Raw genomic sequence first — 19,134 nt, forward strand, 5'->3', positions numbered from 1 at the left:
ATCACTTGTATTTTGCAATTCATAAATCTTTCCTATTGAGATCAAAGTGCAAGTCACTGATACAAAATAGCAGCCCTTCAAAGGGACTAAAACTCTCCTAAAACCTAAATCTCCAGGTACATGTCCAAGTGTTCACCTTTGGAATGCAAACATCCCTGAACTGGGAAGAATTGTTTTCTTAGGCAAAGAACAAAATTTATTACATGGGCTTCAAGTGCAAGATAATTTATCAAAGGGATGAAAACTCAATGTGATATTTCTTTTCACTTGACTTTAAAGCAGGATAATAAAGGCAAATAGTTGGGTTCTTTGACACATACACACCCAGTCTGAGAGTGTGAATTGAACAACTGAGATATTCATTCCATCGATACATGCATATCCTCCTATGCTTTCTTGAATGATCCAGCTTTTCAATGTTAAGTCATTTGGTTGGGAAGCAACCAGACCCATCACCATTTTTATCGCAGTGCAGCAATGGATATAGGACAAAATCCTACACCATTTGGGAATAGGTTTCTTAATGTAGGACTGTGTTCTTTTTAGATAAATTTGGGCTATGAGCATGTCTCCTTGTCTTCATGCAGAGAGGAAGGCCCAGCCTCAATGTAGGCAGCACCAAATCCCTGGTTTTGGAACCTGGACTACAGAATTGTAGAGAAAGCTGGGTGGTCACTAAACACACATACATTTATTCTCTCTCTGATTTCAACAACTGGTGTGACAAACTGCTTCAGTTTCCTGACTTAATTATCCCACAAAGGCAGGAATGTAACTTACAATAGTGAGCTAAATGAAACCTTTCCCCCTCTGAGTTTTTTTTTTTTTTTTTTATCAGATATTGTATAACAGCAAAAGTGGTGAAACTGGGACAGAACCTGATACCAGGAGTGGAGTTCAAAACCACATGGGCACTAACCCATTGGGTATGAGGCATGCAAGAGTTAAGAGAGTTACCTAAAGTTACACAACTTTGAGAAGCTCATGTTTAAAAATCAGTTCTGTATATCCTCAAAGGAATAAATTCTATCATTAAGGTCAAGAGCCAGAGAGTTGTTGCTGACCTACTCATACTATAGTAACATGTGAAGGAAGCAGTTTTAAGATGTCATGTCAGAGGCTGGAGAGATGGGTTATTTCTCAGAGGCCCTGTGTTTAATTTCCAGCACCCACATGGCCATTCACAGCCATCTGCAACTCCATTCTCAAGGCAACCTTCTCTGGTTTCTACAGGAGTTATGCATGCATATGGTACATAGACATTCACACAAACAAAACACACACATGTACATTGTATTTTCTAAAAATGAAGACGTTATGTCTAAGGCTATACAGCAAGATACCCTGTATGTATTAGCAGATCGCAATACCCACTTCCATTTCTCTTCCCACTCCCCCTAAAATTGTTACAGACAGAAGGCTGGAGAGATGGTTCAGTGATTAATAACACTCACATCACAACCATAAAGACCTGAGTCCTCCTCTCCAGGATCAATGTAACAAGCCAACCATGATGACATAATGGCCCAAACCTCAGTGCCTGGGCAGGATCACTGGACAGAAAATAGAAGGATCACTAAGCTTTGCTGCCATCAACCTATCAGAGGTAGTGGTTGGGAAGAAACAAGAGAAATGTAGCAATCTCCAGGTTCGGTAATAGACAAGATGTCAAAGGAATAAAGTAGAAACTAAAAACAGGATATGTGATATCTTCCTCTGACATTTGCAATCTCTATTAGGTGGCAGTATAAATATACACATATAACCATGCCTACCAACAGCTATGCAAATACTATACAAAAGTAGCACAAAGGGCCATATAAGAGAAATAAGACCCTCTAATTATCACATTGGAGAGCTCTGTTGGAAGAAGACTCTAAAGCAGTTTAACCTACTTTTATGTTAACTTGCCATTTTCAGAAATGAATATGTTTCTGAATAAAAAAACAAAATAAGGCCATTATCAGGAGAGACTGCTAGGAATACCTAACTCCTCTGTCAAACACAAATTTGCCTTCCTTCATACTTCTGGGCAGCTTGTCAAACACTAGTGGTCCAAAGTTCAACCTTAGCCATTTGATATGCCCTCTTATTCCCAATTTAGTAGTTATAATTCTATGTCTCTGCTGGAGGTTGACATATGAAGTAAATCTGTTGGCTGTAAATTAATCCAGAACATGGGACAGACCTCCGAGACAAATTAGCAAGTGCCAAGCAAGACAACCTGGTTCTTACTCTCTTGGACCCTGATCATATTTCATTCTGAAAATAGGCACCAAAGTAAAGAAATTATGATCAAAAAGAACTATCCAAATTTTGTTTCAATCCATCATCACTGACTTGATGTCTAACATAAAAATAATGTGTGGAAGAGAAGTAGATGCAGAGTCTATTCTTGTTAAATGTGAATATTTCAGGTCATCTTCACAAGATGGTGTTCTCAAAGCAAGATAAGGCTTATATAATCTGTCTTATTCTTTGAGGGCACAAATCAGTGGAACCAGGGCAGGAGTCAGTCAATAAAATTAACTTGTAATTGATTAATGTTTGGATGAATTACTCAAACTTGTCCTTTGTCATTGACATAAAAATGCTGGTTTTACTTAATTTTAAAGATGAGTTGCCTTGATTAATTAGTTTGGTGGTATGCCAACAGACTCAAAAGATTCTTGCTTAATGACCTTCTCGATTTTGAATGTTTTAGGCAAGATTGAACAATCTATGGGGATTTTTCAATGGACATTCTATGCCCTTTTATACATTTTGATGTCACTATTTATAGTCAAAAGGGACCTTCTCTGCCAAATAAGGATAATGATCTAAGCTGAGACTTTATTAAACATTTACTATTTATATGGCTAGTGTTGTTCTAATATTCTGTAAATATCAAGTAACCTTCAAAAAATACTGTCAGGAAAGTCTATTGTTCACATTTGACAGGCAATATTTCTGAAAGTTAGAGAATTCAAGCAACACACAGCTCTCAGAATGGTACTAACATTTGCTTTCATAGATCAAAACCAGAGTTGTGTGAAATCCGAGCCACTCTGCTTTCTGTTCCTCTGATCAGTTAGGACTTATGTGTGCTAACCAGCATTTTACCAGTGAGTGATGCCCTCAGCCCTTGGTATAGTGGCATGGAGTCTCATCATCCGCCAGCGCTACTTTCTACTTTTGAACTCACAGACCTCTATTCCTACAAAACTCTAGTATTAAAATTGTGAGCTAATTTACCATTGTATATACACATATAATGTTATTCCTTTAGTGTGTGAATTTTTACCTTTGTTTATATCAATCTACATCTATACATTCTCAGTCATTTGACTTTGGAACAATTATATCAAGGTCTAAAGTACATTAGAGAAATATAATGTGTCTTATTCGTTGAGGGTACATGTCTCGGTTTTAGGTGAAGTCATTTTGAACACCACACTCCCTTTGTGTCCTTTCTACTTTGAACTTGTTTTCTACTTTTCTTTCACAATTCCTATGACAGCAAGAGCTTCTGGGCATGTCCAAAACCTACATTCATCCTGAACAACTTTTTTTCTTTCAACCTATGATTATATATATATATATATAATCACTTGCACTCATATGCACATTCCCACACATATACACAAAATTAAAAATAAAATAAAACTGTTAAAACAATTTTAACATCCCCAAATAGGAAAATGTGCAATATTTGTCTTTCTGCATCTGCCGTATTTTCCCTAATATGATAATTTCCATTTGTATTTATTTTCTGACAAACAACTTAATTTTCTTGTTTATGGTTGAGAAAGATCCCATATACACATGTTTACATTTTATTTATCCATTCATCTATTTAGAGACACTTGGGCTGATGCTGTAACTTGGCTTTTGTGCATAGTGCCTTAATAAGAATGCCTATGAAAGTGTCTCTGTGGCTGTTGACCTAAGAGTGTTTATGAGTAAATACTTCAGGTTTGTTATAATAGGTTATACGACGGTTGTGTTCTTAGTTTTCTGGGACCCTCTATCATTTCCATAGTGGCCATACTGATTTATATTCCTCTAAGCAGTGTATAAGTGTGCTTTCCCCCACATTCTTGCCAGAATTTGTTATTATTTATTTTCTTGCTAATAGTAGTTTTGACTGGGATGAGGTAGAAGATTTTATGGTTTAAATTTCCATTTATCTTTTGGCTTGGGACCTTTCACATTTCTATGTTCACTAGCCATATTCCTATTTTGATAATTGTCTATGATTATTGTGTTCTCTTAAGCAAAAATTAGAAGATAATTAGAATGTAAGAATTACAGTTATACTGAAATTTGAATGACTGTACCCTGTAAAAATAAACTTTAAAAAGGAATCTCATCACTCACTAGATGTGTGAGGTATTCACAAGTATACTACAGGAAATACAACCAATCTTGTTGACTCATCCCTGGGATGTTCCTTATAGTGCTATGAACCAGGTTACTGGGTGTTAATCTGTTTGACAGAGCTGTTATGCTTTCTTCCTTGTTTCATGCTGAAACTTAAAAATCATGTGCATTTAATGTAATTTCTTTCTATCACTTAGCAAAATACTTGGTCCTGGCAACAAGTAGGCATTAGGGAGAAACAATTTTTTTCTCTATCCAATACACTTGAGTCAACATGGTATTTACTATGAAATCTACCCAAGACTATGGAGCCATTGTCAAGCCAATAAAAATGTAAAGTTCTGTTTCTCCATTTGCTGTTACCTCTTGTGCTATTTCTGAGTTTGGCAATTTTACTCAGCTTAATGGTGGGTGGGATGTAAAACTTATGCAATTAGATGGCCCCTGCCTATCAAATTCCTACCCTCAAGCCAAGTGTAATCTGCTACACACTAAGTTAGAGTATGAAGTGCTTAGATGTAGCTTCTTTGCCCAGTGGATAGAGAATGGGGATTGTGATAAGAAACTGAGAACCGTGGTGGTTGCTACCACCATGAATACTGTGCATTGAAGCAGACCACCAGAATAATAGCCCAGACCTCTGAGACAAAGATATCTGAACTCCCAGCACCTATTGGTTCAGAAATTTCCTGCAGCCATTTTTGTGAGATTTTCCCTGGGCAGTTATCCAACATTATGAATGACCACATACCCGTGCACTCTGCCCAGCTATGAGCTGGTCGTCCTCGGTCTGAACACTTGTCCGACTCCGCACATCATAGTCCTCTTGCTCAAAGTCAGAATCATCTTCTAGCTCTTCTGGAGTCTAAACAACAACATAGAAGGGGAAAATTAGTTGACATTTGCCCACACATTTCATTGCAAAATCTAAAAACAGCTCCAAAAAAAGAGTTTATAGTATCTTACATGTAGGATGCCTACCTTTATTGGTTTCATCTTCAAATTATAAGAACCACACTGCCACAATTTACCTACTTTAAATAAATTTTGTTTATCTCCTCTGACAAATATAGCAAATCTGAGGTTGACTTTTAACATGAGATGACTGTTAAGCCAAGCAAGAATATACTTGGGGAAAATCCATGTCTATGTTAAGATAGAAGTTAGTGATCTTCAACAGAATTTATACTATGGTTGTCTCTAATATCATTTTTCTCTATTCTAGTTCTTTTCTAAATAAGAAACATGACCAGTGATCTCTAGGCCAGGGAGTAGACCCCATGAAATACTGGAATTTCTTACTAAGGCATGAGATATAAAAAGATGATATTTCATACCACAGTCAACCCTTCTTGAGAATACACCACTGTGTGGCCTGCCGCATGCCAAATGACATTTCTGAGGATTGGTTACCCTCTCTAAAAATTGGTCCTTTTCATTGTGGCCATAGTGTGTTTGTGGGTGTATGCATGTGTGTGTGTTTGTGTGTGTGTGTGTATTTATGCAGTAAAAATCAATACTACCTAAGCATTATCAAATTATCTAGTGATCATTAATCTACTTGAGGTAATAATTATTTAAGACTTAAAATTTATTTATTCCACAATGAAAGAATACTACATTATATAGCTCTAGTTGTCTTGGAAGTCACTATGTAGACCAGGCAGAACTTGAAGAAAGACCTACCTTTGCCTACCAAGTGCTATGATTAAAAATATGTGGCAGTAAACCCAGCTTCAACAATAATTTTTAACATGAAACATATCAATTATGTTACAACATTGACAACTAAATAATTCTTTCATAGTGTTGATTCAGATTATACCAACAGAGTAAAATGACAATTATTTCTTATCTATAACCAAGAAAAATCAAATAGAAGAAAGTTCAGTAACACATTCAATGCTTTTGATTTAATAACAGAACCAAAATTTAAATCAAAACAACTGAGAATGTTTGGCCCCCAACCACAAGGTCTTTGGTTTTAGCCATTGGTTTGTTCACATTATAAATTGGGTAAGAACCTGAATAATAAATGGCAGAAAGGGAATAGAGGTAGATTAAAATCATTGCAAATCATTAAAGTCTGTGTTGGAGACAGATAAGAACGAATCTATTAGCCAGCCAATAAAAACCCCTTCCTTATGGGTCAATAACATGTATCAAAAGTTTATTATATAGTTACTCTAGTGCCTCACAAACACAAAGAAGTTTCCCCTTCCTTCTCCCCCTCCCCCTCCCCCTCCCCCTCCCCTTTCCCCCTCCCCCTCCATACCTAGTATTGAAAATGTAGCCCAAAGGCCATGACTGGGGGTTATTAGAGGCCCTAGGTGAAACCCCCTGTTATTTCACTAAAAGTCAAGTCATCAAGCAGGTTTTTTCAATATTTATGTTCATATCCATAGACTTGTGATGCTCTCAACCTCAGCCACAGCAGGTTATTTTTGCAGTGTTGAGGCTTAATCCAGAGACTGGTCACACGCCTGAGAATATATGACTCTGAATGCTAAGCTTCAGGTGAGACATTTATACCAACTTTCCCCCTCTGAAGCTTCAGAAAACTTTGAAGAAAAGTGGGTAGGGCGGATGGAGGAGCTGGAGGATGGGGGAAAGTGCTGTGGAAGTACATGGCATGGCTTTTGCCCACAGGACCTCACAGCTGCTGTAGCTGCCTATGCAAGACCTGTAGAAAATCCAGGGGTTTAAGGGAGAGGGGTTCCCAAAGCCTACTAATAGTGGAGGAGGTACTGGCAGTTGATAGCTGCAGAGGGAAGGGGAACTACTCACTTTTCTTTGAGAATGTCACAAATGATAGGTAGTCAATGTCCCAACAGATGAACCCACATGCAGAAATGGTCTGCTCTAATGATGACAGAAATGATGACAATTGATGATGATGATGATGATGATGATGATGATGATGATGATGATGGTGGTGGTGACAGAGGACATAAAGTTTGAAGGGAGGTAGGTATGTTGGAAGGACCTGGAGGGTAGTAGTTGGAGGGAGGTGGTAGTGGTATATCCTATCAATAGCTCATGTGTGTATAAGAAGTTTTTAAAAATTACATTAAAATATTACCTTTTAAAACCTGGGTTTAGTTATATAAATCTGTAACACAAATTCCTGGGAGGTAGGGGCAGGAGAATTCCTAGGGCTGGCTAGTCCCTCAGTCTAGCCAAATTTCTAAGCTTTCGGTTCAATGAAAAACTTTTTCTAAAAATATAAATAAATAATGTAAAAAGCAATGAAGTAGACAGCTAAATTAAACTGTGATCAACAGGCATGTGTACCTTTACACACACACATATATCATACATATGTATTCACACACATATACATATATATATGTATACATATATATACATATATATCTCACACATATGTATGCACATACACAAACACACACTCACACACACATGCACACATGCACAGAAATTAAATATCTTGATGTAGGCCCAGGGGTTCTGGCCTTGTATTCCATTCACTATCTATGAGTCTTTGGAAAGTGACTCCATTTTGTTGCTTTGATGTCTCTTGGTCATAAAATAAATATTATAATTGCCATTTTTCCTGCTTGCCTCATAGGATTTCTAAACACAGATGAATATGAAAATGTTTTGCAAACTATAAAAAAATGGACAAATATATAAATGATAGTGATAATTAGCATGCTTAATAAAACATAACACCTAATGACAATAATAACAATAATAGCAGCTATCTATCATCACTTACCCCACACTGTGGGATGACCAGTCAACTGCAGAATTTAATTTGTATAACATAATGAAATACACTCAACCCCTACTTTATAGATGTATGAAGTGTTTCAGAGACTTACGCTCGCTGAGAAGAGATTCTTAATGAGAAATGAAATAATCCAGATTAAGGTGGATATTGTCTTTTTTATTAATTGACATATGAAGAGTCATCCCATTTTAGGTAGTAGCACTGTTCCCTAAGTAGAAGGCTCTGAACATAATAAGACGACAAAAAGTTAGCAGGGTAAGCAAGTCAGCTTACTTCTTTCTCTTATTTACTCATTTCTCTTTACTAATGACTTCAGGCATGACTAGTTCCTGCTTAAGTCTCTGCCTTGACTTCCCTTCACTAATGGACTGCAACATGGAACTGTGAGCCACTTAACACGATCTCCCCTAAATCGTCTCTTGTCCTAATATTTTATCATAGCCACATAAATGAAACTAGGGTAGGCTTCAAGCAAAGTATCTTCGGTATCCCCATTAGCAACTCACAAAAAGAAATTGAAGAAGCCATGATCTTCATGATCACAAACACCACAGGTGAATAGATAAATGTGAAATATGTTTGTGTCTCTTGAACAAGATCAAAACTATACAGGTTGCACTTAAAAATAGTTCTGTGTAGGCACAGTCTTCTATCTTTTCTCTCTCTCTCTCTCTCTCTCTCTCTCTCTCTCTCTCTCTCTCTCTCTCTCTCTCTCTCTCTGTTGGGCAATGACCTCCACAAACTAAAGAATACATGGTAAGTTACAGATGATCTGGAAGTGGTCCCAAAGGAATAAGTTGTATTAGATGAAGTTTTAAGAGCATGTGTGTCTCACTGAACGGGAACTAGAGATCTGAGAATCAAACTTCAGTTACACAACTTGTAATTTTGAGGGAAGACTTTTCAATAGAGCCAAAATACCACCTTGGGCACATACCCAGTTTTGTGGATCTACCAATATCTATCTATTGGGTTGTGAACATATGTCTTTTTTGTAAAATACTGTTGATCTTCCTAAATCTATGTTCTATGCCTGTAAGTAACATTACAAAGGCCAAGTGACTCTTAAATTCTCTAGTGACATACCAGATGTCAGTTGCAAAGCCCTGGCACTTAGCACTGACCATAGCTTTTACAACAGAAGCCAAGTGCATAGCTACTGAAACAAAATGAGATGTAAATGGGTTTGGAATTGTTTTATTTGTACATATAAGAAAAATATATTAAGGAGCACCTTTTTAAAAGAATTCAAATGTATATGAGAGTTTCATTGAAAGAAGAAATGGAAAATACAAGTTGACTGGCTAGTTTCTGTGAGTTACAAGAAATAATTTCCCAATGTATAATATTGAAGTGGATTAGGAACAAAAAAATTAAAAAAAAAAAAAACAAACTAAAATTAGAAGTCTAAAGCCAGTATCAACAAAACAAAACACCAACAAACCATCAACAACAGAAACTTCCCCAAGTTGGGACTAATTGGCCATGGGTTACCATAAAAGCTTCCTACATCATCTTTCCACTGAGTTCTGAGACTCCTGCTCTGTATACGCGTTCTCATCAGCATTGTCAGAGAGATGAAATTTAGATCTGAGATAGACAGTATCAAGTTTTTTGTTCACAACTCTCCAAAGCCTCCCATTTCTTCTGTGTGCTTATTCATTTTCCACAACTTCCCAAATGGACCAATTACAAAGCTTTGCCTCTGTAAAAAGCAGGCCCTGCTGCAAGTTTGTTCTGGTTCATTCTGACATTGTCTGTATAAAACCAGTTCTTACTGTGAGCTCAATCTCCCATACCCTGTATCTGTTTCTTTCATAGTACTATATTTGACATTGAATATATCTGTTTATTTTCAGTACACATGAGAAAGAAAAATTGTTTTGTTTACCTCTGAATTTGGGGATAGATCTAACAGTATGAGACATCTTATAAAGACTCCTTAAAAAGAACATAAGTTATTTCGCATTAATGGTATTAGGTAAACAAAACTAGGATCTACACAGGACTATGATTATCTGTCACAAAGTAAAACAAGATACATGAGTAGCTTTCTACCTTTTGTTTCCTAGTTATCAGAAATATTTTGATTCAAAGGGCTAAACTTTTAATATTTTTGACTTCTCTAACAAATTCCACATTATTAACAGGAAGAAACCTCAGAAGAGCATAAAGATCAAAAGTGAAATTTGGGGGAGATTTGTTAAATACTATGTCTATGAAATATTTTTTTTTACTTTAGCCATGACAATATTTCTTCCATTTGCAGAGAAGATAATTAGCTGATGACCCCAAATTACAGCTAAACTACAAATTTTATTCTTCACTGCTTCATAGCAACCTCATGATCTCCTTAATGTTTTCATAATGCCCCTAGTCTGAAGAATAATGAAATAAAAACAAAATCTCTTAACAGTTCTGTTGATTAAGCCATTTAGTCCAATAACTAACTAATCTATTTGTATCACCCAACTAACATTATAATATTTATTTAAATATTAAAATGAAATGGACCTCACTGAATATGACATTTTATCATATCATACACATTCAGCTTTATAAGCAAATCATATCATCCACATATATATGCTATCTAATGGTTAAACCATGAACCACCCCAGCTAATTGTTCATATACACGCTAAGAAGTATTTCGTTATTACCTTCAAAACCTTAAATGTGTAACACTGCTCCAAAGCTCTTTGAGACCCAGTACAGGAGACCCACCATGAACTACAGACCTTGATCAAGCCTCAGTCCCAGGCCCTAATATTTCCTTGACAAGCTGTTGAAATCACCATAGAGAAATAATCAAAGGGAGAGGTCCATTATGAACATTTTATATAAAGACACAATATAAGACAACTAAATATTTGATGTAAATATCTCAACACCAATATACTATTAAACCCATTATACTAAATTTCCATACTAAATCCTATGCCTTTACTCAACTTCCAAAAGTAAATAAAAGGTATCATTTGTTTGTTTGTTGTTTGTTTGTTTGTTGTTTGTTTGTTTGTTTGTTTTGAGACAGGGTTTCTCCATGTAGTCCTGGATGTCCCGAAACTCACTCTGTAGACTAGGCTAGCCTTGAACTCATAGAAATCCACCTGCCTTTGCCTCTTGAGTGCTGGGATTAAAGGTGTGAACCATTATTATCCAGTAAATAAAAAAAATGTTAAGTGTGTGTTTGATCCTCATTATCTGAAAATTTCACATTTATTAATCTTTCTCCTCACCAGACCTTATTTGCAATACTGTCTCAAAAATCAGTAATTTGTAATTATTTCCAGACTCTAATGTACATATTTCTATCTGAGTTCAAACATGACAGGTTTCTTTTTGAGCACTCATACTATGAACAAATCACCTTTCTATGGATTAATTAGTGCCATTTTATGTAGTTTGGTCTAATGATTTCTCTGTTTAAAATGGCAAGGAGAAGCAGTACTGAAAGCTTGTCAAACATTGGCAATGGTAGTGGTGAACTGAATGTTCCTAAATCTTGTAGTTTGTAAAGTGCTTCACAGAGAGAAAACCCACATCAGATAAACTTTTCTGATGTAAGTCTGTGCTCCAGTCTATGAATTTGATTCTAATACCTCTATGATATTTTAAAGCATGGTGCCTTTAGGATATATATATCCTAAAATATATATATATATATATATATATATATATATATATATATCCTAAAGTATATATAATTATACTTTAAAATTACTTTCAAATTTTTCATCATTTTAAAATTAATTTTAAAGCTAAGTTTAAAAGATTTTAAATATAATATATACTTGTATATATTGTATAGGTATTTTAAAACATACAAATAAGTAATGTTCATAATCCTAGCCATGAATTTTCTTCCAAAGCACTGATTCAGTCCTAGTGAACTGCTTATTCAGGGTGCATGCTTAAACATAAGTACTGTGGGTGAGGAGATTGAGTCTGATGGTCTTCCCGGTTTGCATATTTATTTTTCAAATGTCCTGTGAAGATAGTAAGAAGACATCTACACATCTGCCCATCACAGAGGACAGTTTTCATTAGGGAAGCAAATGGACAATAAATTCATAAAATAAGGGGAAAGGTCTGTTCCATGACCGATGTGTGGCCTTGAATAGTAAGGTTAGAACCTGGGATGCAGAAACTTAATATAATCTGGGGCTGCATGGAACTAGCCTGGGGCTCACAGACACCAACATCTCCATTAAATATGTATTGATTGCTGAGAGGTAAGGTGATGGAGAATTTGATCCATCATGGTCCTTCCTACAGTTATAACTCTTTAAATGACTATGAATGAGATTTATTTCTTTTTTATTTCTTTTTTCTTTCTTTCTTTCTTTCTTTCTTTCTTTCTTTCTTTCTTTCTTTCTTTGTAAAATATAATCAGCAGTTTGGGAAGAAGTTACACAGACATGTTAGCTCTCAGGAAAAGTCACCTTCCCAATCATTCTTTCCTTACACAATAGAATTTTCTAAGTCCTATAGATTTAATAATTATACTAAAAAATGAGGTCATGAAATTACTTAAATACAAAGAAAGACATTTGGGTGCTGAATGGATAAGTAGCTTAAAAATAACAGTTTACATTCACTGTACATTTCTCTATTCCTAAATTTTAGCATTTAAAAAAAAGATGACACTGTCTGTGATGACAATATGGCATTTTATGTAAAATTGTGGATTTTTGAAGGCTTGGGAGTGAAAAACTGAATGATAGCTATAAGCCTCCCCAGAGTCCCAGATAAATGGTTGTCACAAGAAATGTGAAGGCTAACAAAGCAGAAAAATGGCAAAAGAGGGACTATGTCAGGGGATTATAGTGGGGTTTAGTACAGAATCCTTGGCAAACATAACTCTCACGGTCTTGTTTCACAAGTTAGCACAGAGTGGAGAAATGACTTAAAAAGCTCACTGCCCTTTCCCTCCTTACTCTGATTCTCTTACCTTTTTTCTCTGTCATTTTTCTATATTCTGTGTTTTAACAAGCTCTCTTCTCTCTCTCTCTCTCTCTCTCTCTCTCTCTCTCTCTCTCTCTCTCTCTCTCTCCCTCTCTCTCCCTCCCTCCCTTCATCCTTCCCTCCCCTTCTCTTTCCCCCATTCCCTCCTTTTGTCCCACTCTCACTCCCATCCTTTAAACCCCTCCTTCTCTCTCTCAATATGTGCCAAACAATAAAACCAAATTGGGAAGGCAATGGCAACAAAAGGCATCCATCTTTCCAAAAAATGTTACAATCTAAAGAAGGTAATACTCATAAAGGGAACAGTGAGATAAAATATTCTCCCCAAGCAGAATTATTCTAGGTGTTCAGAGAAAGGAGTCATTATTGTTAAATGTAAATATGGGAAAAACAGTTACCCAAGTCTTGAACAATGATCAGGGTGTCACAGTTATAAAATGGGTTAACTAAAAAGACAATGTAAAAAGGCAGTCAAGACCCCCTAAGTCCAAACTTAAAATCTATGTGTTTAAGTATAAATAGTACAAAATGATAGAATTTTCTTGATGTTATAAGTTTTCTTAAATCTATTTCATCAGTCAGTTGCAGACACAGGTAGAGATTGTGGCTAAGGAGTGTCTGGTTACCTTAGCTATAGCTCTGTAAAGATACTGGGCACTTTAAATGATGCCCTTGAAGCATGCTAAAATGGTAACATCAAGGAAACATTTTGCTAAGGAAAAATGTTATAATTAACTTCATTGGCTACTTTTTATAAAAACTACTATTTTTATTTATGAGTACAGACATGTGCCTGCTCAATTGTATGTATACCATTTGTGTGTACTGTGTGTAGAGGCCAAAAGAGGGAATCAAGTCACTTGAAACTGGAGCTAACAGGCCTTTGTTAACCATGATGTATTTTATTGGATATATATGTTTTAATTGTGTGATTCCACATACAATGAAATTCTGACTATGTACAATTATTTTTGTTGGGTTATATGGTTCCTATTTACTATCCTTTAACATGGGTTTGATTTTGGCTGGATTAGCTTTTTGCTGGATTCATAATGTGTCTTCTTTTTGTATTTATTTAATTTTAATTAATAAATTTGTTTATATTTATCAAAAAAACTGGAGTTAATAGGCCTTTGTTAACCACCTACTCAGGGTGCTGGGCACTAAACCCATGTCCTCTATGAACACTAACCACCAAGCAATATGCCCATTCCATCAGTTACTCCTTTTTTACTTTTTAGTACAGGACATGCATTCAAATTTAAAAAATTAACAAACATGCTTCTCATTAAGATTATATTGGTCATTGTTCACTTGGGATGACATTACAGCTCTCAGTTTTAATTATATAACTGTTATATAAATCTCAATTATTCTTCTTTGTGAATAATTGAGTTTGTTTCAAGGAAGAGCTTTATTTCTAATGAAATTGCTTGAATAGTTCTGTATTAAGTGGTTAATACAGTAAGAAATCAAAAACTAAAGATAAACCTAGAGTGGAATATTATAGAGCAGCTAAATTGTATGAAGGAAGCTAGGGGATCATACAGACAAACTAACACATACTTTGGATGGATAGAACAAGTTACAAGTGATCCAGCATATGTTTAAACCAACTACAATATGGAACTTCTAGGCTTAAACTTCTACACATTACTATTTAGGCAATATTTATGAAAACTCACATATACTTGCCAGAAATGTAAGGAAAACTAGTGAGGTAGGTGATAGAAGGAGCTTTCACCCAAGAATACCTGGATTTATCGATAATAAACTCATTGTATTGCTGCTATATTAACACACTAAGCTGAAAATGCTTCACTCTCCAAGAACTCATGATTCTCTGGCGATCTTTGTGTGAAGACAGTGTCTACAAAGGACAGAAATGGAAACTACCAGTGATTTTACCAAATTATAGGAAACTTACAGAAATATGCAAGAAGGAGCCAGAACATCTTTTATCACAGCATGAATTACTGATCTGGGCTCATTAAGACTCACTCATTCATCTGAGGCCCAAGAGAGTGAGGAAGTTTGAAGGGGTCGGGGTGGGGAGTGGGGACATCCTCATGGGGACAGGATGGTGAGAGGAGGTATGGGATGTGACACAGTCAGATGGTGGACAGGGAGGGGGATAAAATCTGGAGTGTCAAAAAATAATAATTTAAAAAGGACTCATTCATTCATTTATAAGTAATTGAGTCTACATGGTCTGAATATGCTCTGAATTAAACATCTTTGCATTTTACATTGAGCAATTACAACTGAGGAAGACATTGAACTTCTTGGGGTCTCTCTACAATCTCTGTGCTATAAAGGTCTCACATACCCTGATCATCAGCACAGCCTTTCTGATGTCCCGAACACCATCATACACCAGGCGGGAGGCATCGATGAACTCGTTCTCCTCGAATGGTTGAGGAACATTGGCACTCAGGGCTTCTATGGCAACCTCGACTTGTTCAGCAAAGCGTGGCATCACTGGGTGAACAAAGGAAATTACATACAGATCAGAGAGTTTTTCTTTTGCTGTTCATTCCAATCCTTAGGTAAATGTATCCTTAGGTTCCTGTATTTTTGGTCCAGTTTCAAATAGTTCAAATTCAATGATCTTGTGTCACTTACGACAACTAAATGAAGCAAACCGTTACTTTATTTTATTTACTGGATATTTCACTTATTTACATTTAAGATGTCATTCCCTTTCCCCATTTCCTCTCCCTAGAAAACACCTATCATATCCTACCTCCTCCTTTTTGCTTTTATACCATTTTAATTACATGCAAGTATTAAGGTCAGTTCTAGGTTGAGGGACTAGCAATACAATAGATGCAAATAGTCAAGGAACAGAAAGCAATAAACACAAATAGTCAAAGAACAAGCAAGGCAATAAACAAAATTCTGTGAACACTCCCGTGATCACTATTTCTAAGGGAATGACCATATATGAGCCAACTTCCTAGTCCTAGCCCAAAGTCATTTTCAGGTCTGAAGCCTACTTTTTGTTCTACCCTAAGATGTAGATTCCTGCCTGAAATTACTTCTTTGTTCTAGCCTAATGTCAGATTCCTGCCTGAAGCCTACTTCCTTGTCCTTGGCCAATGTCATATTCCTGCCAGGCAGCCAATTTACTTGTCCTTGGTTCATGTCAGATTTTTGCCAAGCAGCTCCAAAAGCTCTCTGCCTCTCCCCTTTTTTTACTTCATAAACAAGACTGAGCCCGTCCTAGGTCATTCTGACAAGAATGCCTTCCTTACCCATCATAGAATATGCATTATCAAAAGCAATGCACTTCTGTCTTAGGTTGGTAAAGCTCTAGATGGCTCAGTAGTTAAAAGCACTGGCTGCCCTTCCAGAGGTCCTGAGTTCAATTCCCAGCAATCATATGGTGGCTCACAACCATTTGTAATGGGGATTCAATGCCCTTTTCTGGTGTGTCCAAAGACAGTTAGAGTGTACTCATATACATAAAGTAAATAAATAAATCTTTTTAAAAAAACAAAAAATGTTACTTCTTGCAAGGTAACAGTTTGCAAAAAAAGAAACTTATATCATCCATTCAAGGTGGGGCAGGTTACTAGATGGGTACAGATTTGAGAATTATGGTAACCTGAGTTGAGTTTCATTTTTTCTAGTTCCCACTTGTGAAAATTTGCCTGCATTTTTTTCTAAGCCAGCTTTTTTTGTCTGTATGATATTTGGAGTTGATATTATAATATACAGAAAGCTATAAGTTTTACACTGCCCTTAGAAAATACTGACAAACATTTGATTAATCATAACCAGTATATAGTAAACCTTTGGGTGGGAATGCAGGAAATAAGAAATAGAGAGGATGAGGAAGGAAGAAGGACCATGTAGAAGAACACAACAAAAACAAACAAAAAAAACCAGAATATCTCAGCAGAAAGAACTGTAGAAGAGAAGATCAGTAGGCTCAAGGTAATTTGTTTTATGGCTATCACCTTGGTATGAAAAAAAAATGCACATGTAAATTCCTAAAAGGAACTTACCTCCTTCTCTTGCCTCCTTCTCACAGGACAAACACATACACATACAGACACACAGACACACACACACACACACACACACACACAGAGGCACTCACACACACAAACACAAACACACACACATAAACACACAGAGAGACAGACACACACACATACCCACAGGCATGCACACATGCACATATGCATTCCCCTGAGGACAGAAGAAAGAGAACTCAATGGGATATCTGAAATACTTAAGAGATTCTGGAAAAAATCTGGAAAATGGTACTGGTTTTGTTACTTTTTAAAATCATAATTCATTTTTTCTCAGCTGTTACAACAACTCATTCCTATGGCAGATAAAAGCCAAAAGCACAACTCACTTTATTTACAAGGATAAGAAAATAGAAACATCACTGGTATGCATCCATTTCTGGGTTTTCATGCCTGGTTCATCTTTATGCTCATTTCAGGCTATCGGATACTTTGACATTCATTTTAATCTCTGGTACGAGAACTTCTGCTCAATTCCTTTCTAGGATAAGAATATCTGAGGTACATAATTTCTAGAGAAGTGCACATCTACTAGAAAAAGTCAAATTATTTTTTTTAAGGAGAGGAGAGATGGAGGTGAGGAGGCATAACTGTTCTTGCTATAATAACTATCAAAACCAATGTTGTAAATTGAACAATTTTCCTTTCCCAGATGAATCATAATGGAAAGAATTCTGAGGCCATTTCTCTGTATTGCTGTAACTATTAATTTAAACTGAAGTGATTGGCATTCTAATTATGCTCATTAGATCAATAAGAAATGCATATATGTATCAGAGCATCACACTATGCCCCATAAATTATGTAATTATTCCATGTCAACTCAACATAAAACTCTAGAAATCATTATTTCTAAAACCTATGCATGAACCTGAGCTCTTCCAATTATCCCTTTGTGTTAAGGATGAACATTTTTATGGAACTTAAAATACAGATAACTGCAATTGACCTCCTAGAGTATGAGAGTATTTTTGTACGTATTTGGCATTTAGAAAAGGGTGTTTTACTTAAATGAAATCATAACTTTCTTTCTTCAGCAGAAAGTTCTGAGTTATACTAATTCCATTTTATTTGATGGTTTAAACTGGCATGTTGATAGCAGTCAATGACTTTACAGATTTATATGCTGCTGCTAGTAGCACTTAGATGTATAAAATTTCCTTCACTGTCAGGATGATAAGATTACTTACTAGGAAATGGTACCTTTTGTCTGCCTTGATAAGACTTGGGTTTGATCCCCCCGAACCTACATGGTGAGAAGAGAAAAGCAACTCTTGCAAGATGGTCTCTAACCTCCATACATATGCTGTTGAATGTGCTGGAAAATTATACAATAATATGTTTGATATCATTAATTGAAAAGATAGTAATTATGTATCATTTCATACTTAGAATGGACAAAAAGTCTGAAGTATAATAGCTCTTTGAAAATGTTTACAGAAGAATAAATCTACTGCAGTTGGGACTAAAGATACACCATCTTGGCCACTACTACCATGAAGTATGGTAAAATGACTCATTTTACTCCAAAACAGGTAGATGGGTAATAATCTAGGGCATATCCGAATATCAACTTGTATAGAAATGCAGACGAGGCTGGCTGATCAGTCATACCCTGGAGTCATAAGAAATCTCTTTTGGGACTCTGTGTTTGTGGCTGTGTCTTTTTACATGAAGTGATCTAAGAGTTGAGTAGCAGAACTTGTAAAAAAAAATTAAAATGGAAAATAATTGCTCTCATGGGATCTTGTTATTAGGCCACATCTCAAACTTATCCTGATGGTTCCAACAGATTTATTCTGATATCAGGAGTAATTATCACGAGATGCTTGCTTTAGGTCCATGGGTATTACATCTGTGTAGTACAAATGGACCAGAATGGGTAAAGAAAGAGACAGCTAATGTAATAAAGTCCTGAAGTTAAAACTTGAGTGGAAAAAGAAAAATGAAACAAGATAATCACTTGTGAGAAGCATGCACAAAAGAATACAGTAAACCACTTAAA

At 35.9% G+C, this 19,134-nt stretch overlaps 1 protein-coding gene across 4 annotated transcripts in view; it reads right to left on the bottom strand.

Moving 5' to 3' along the window:
* Positions 1 to 19,134, bottom strand: part of Ctnna2 (catenin alpha 2) — a 1,050,408-nt gene that overhangs the window by 54,152 nt on the left and 977,122 nt on the right. For all 4 annotated transcript variants that reach the window (XM_034511450.2, XM_034511449.2, XM_034511447.2 and 1 more), the window contains 2 exons: positions 15,416 to 15,567; positions 5,114 to 5,227 (listed from right to left, as the gene is read on the bottom strand). In XM_034511450.2, coding sequence (XP_034367341.1) covers positions 5,114 to 5,227; positions 15,416 to 15,567 — 266 coding nt within the window. The remainder of the gene's footprint in view (positions 1 to 5,113; positions 5,228 to 15,415; positions 15,568 to 19,134) is intronic.

This window comes from Arvicanthis niloticus, chromosome 9 (genome assembly GCF_011762505.2).
Source record: "Arvicanthis niloticus isolate mArvNil1 chromosome 9, mArvNil1.pat.X, whole genome shotgun sequence".
Classification (NCBI taxonomy): domain Eukaryota; kingdom Metazoa; phylum Chordata; class Mammalia; order Rodentia; family Muridae; genus Arvicanthis; species Arvicanthis niloticus.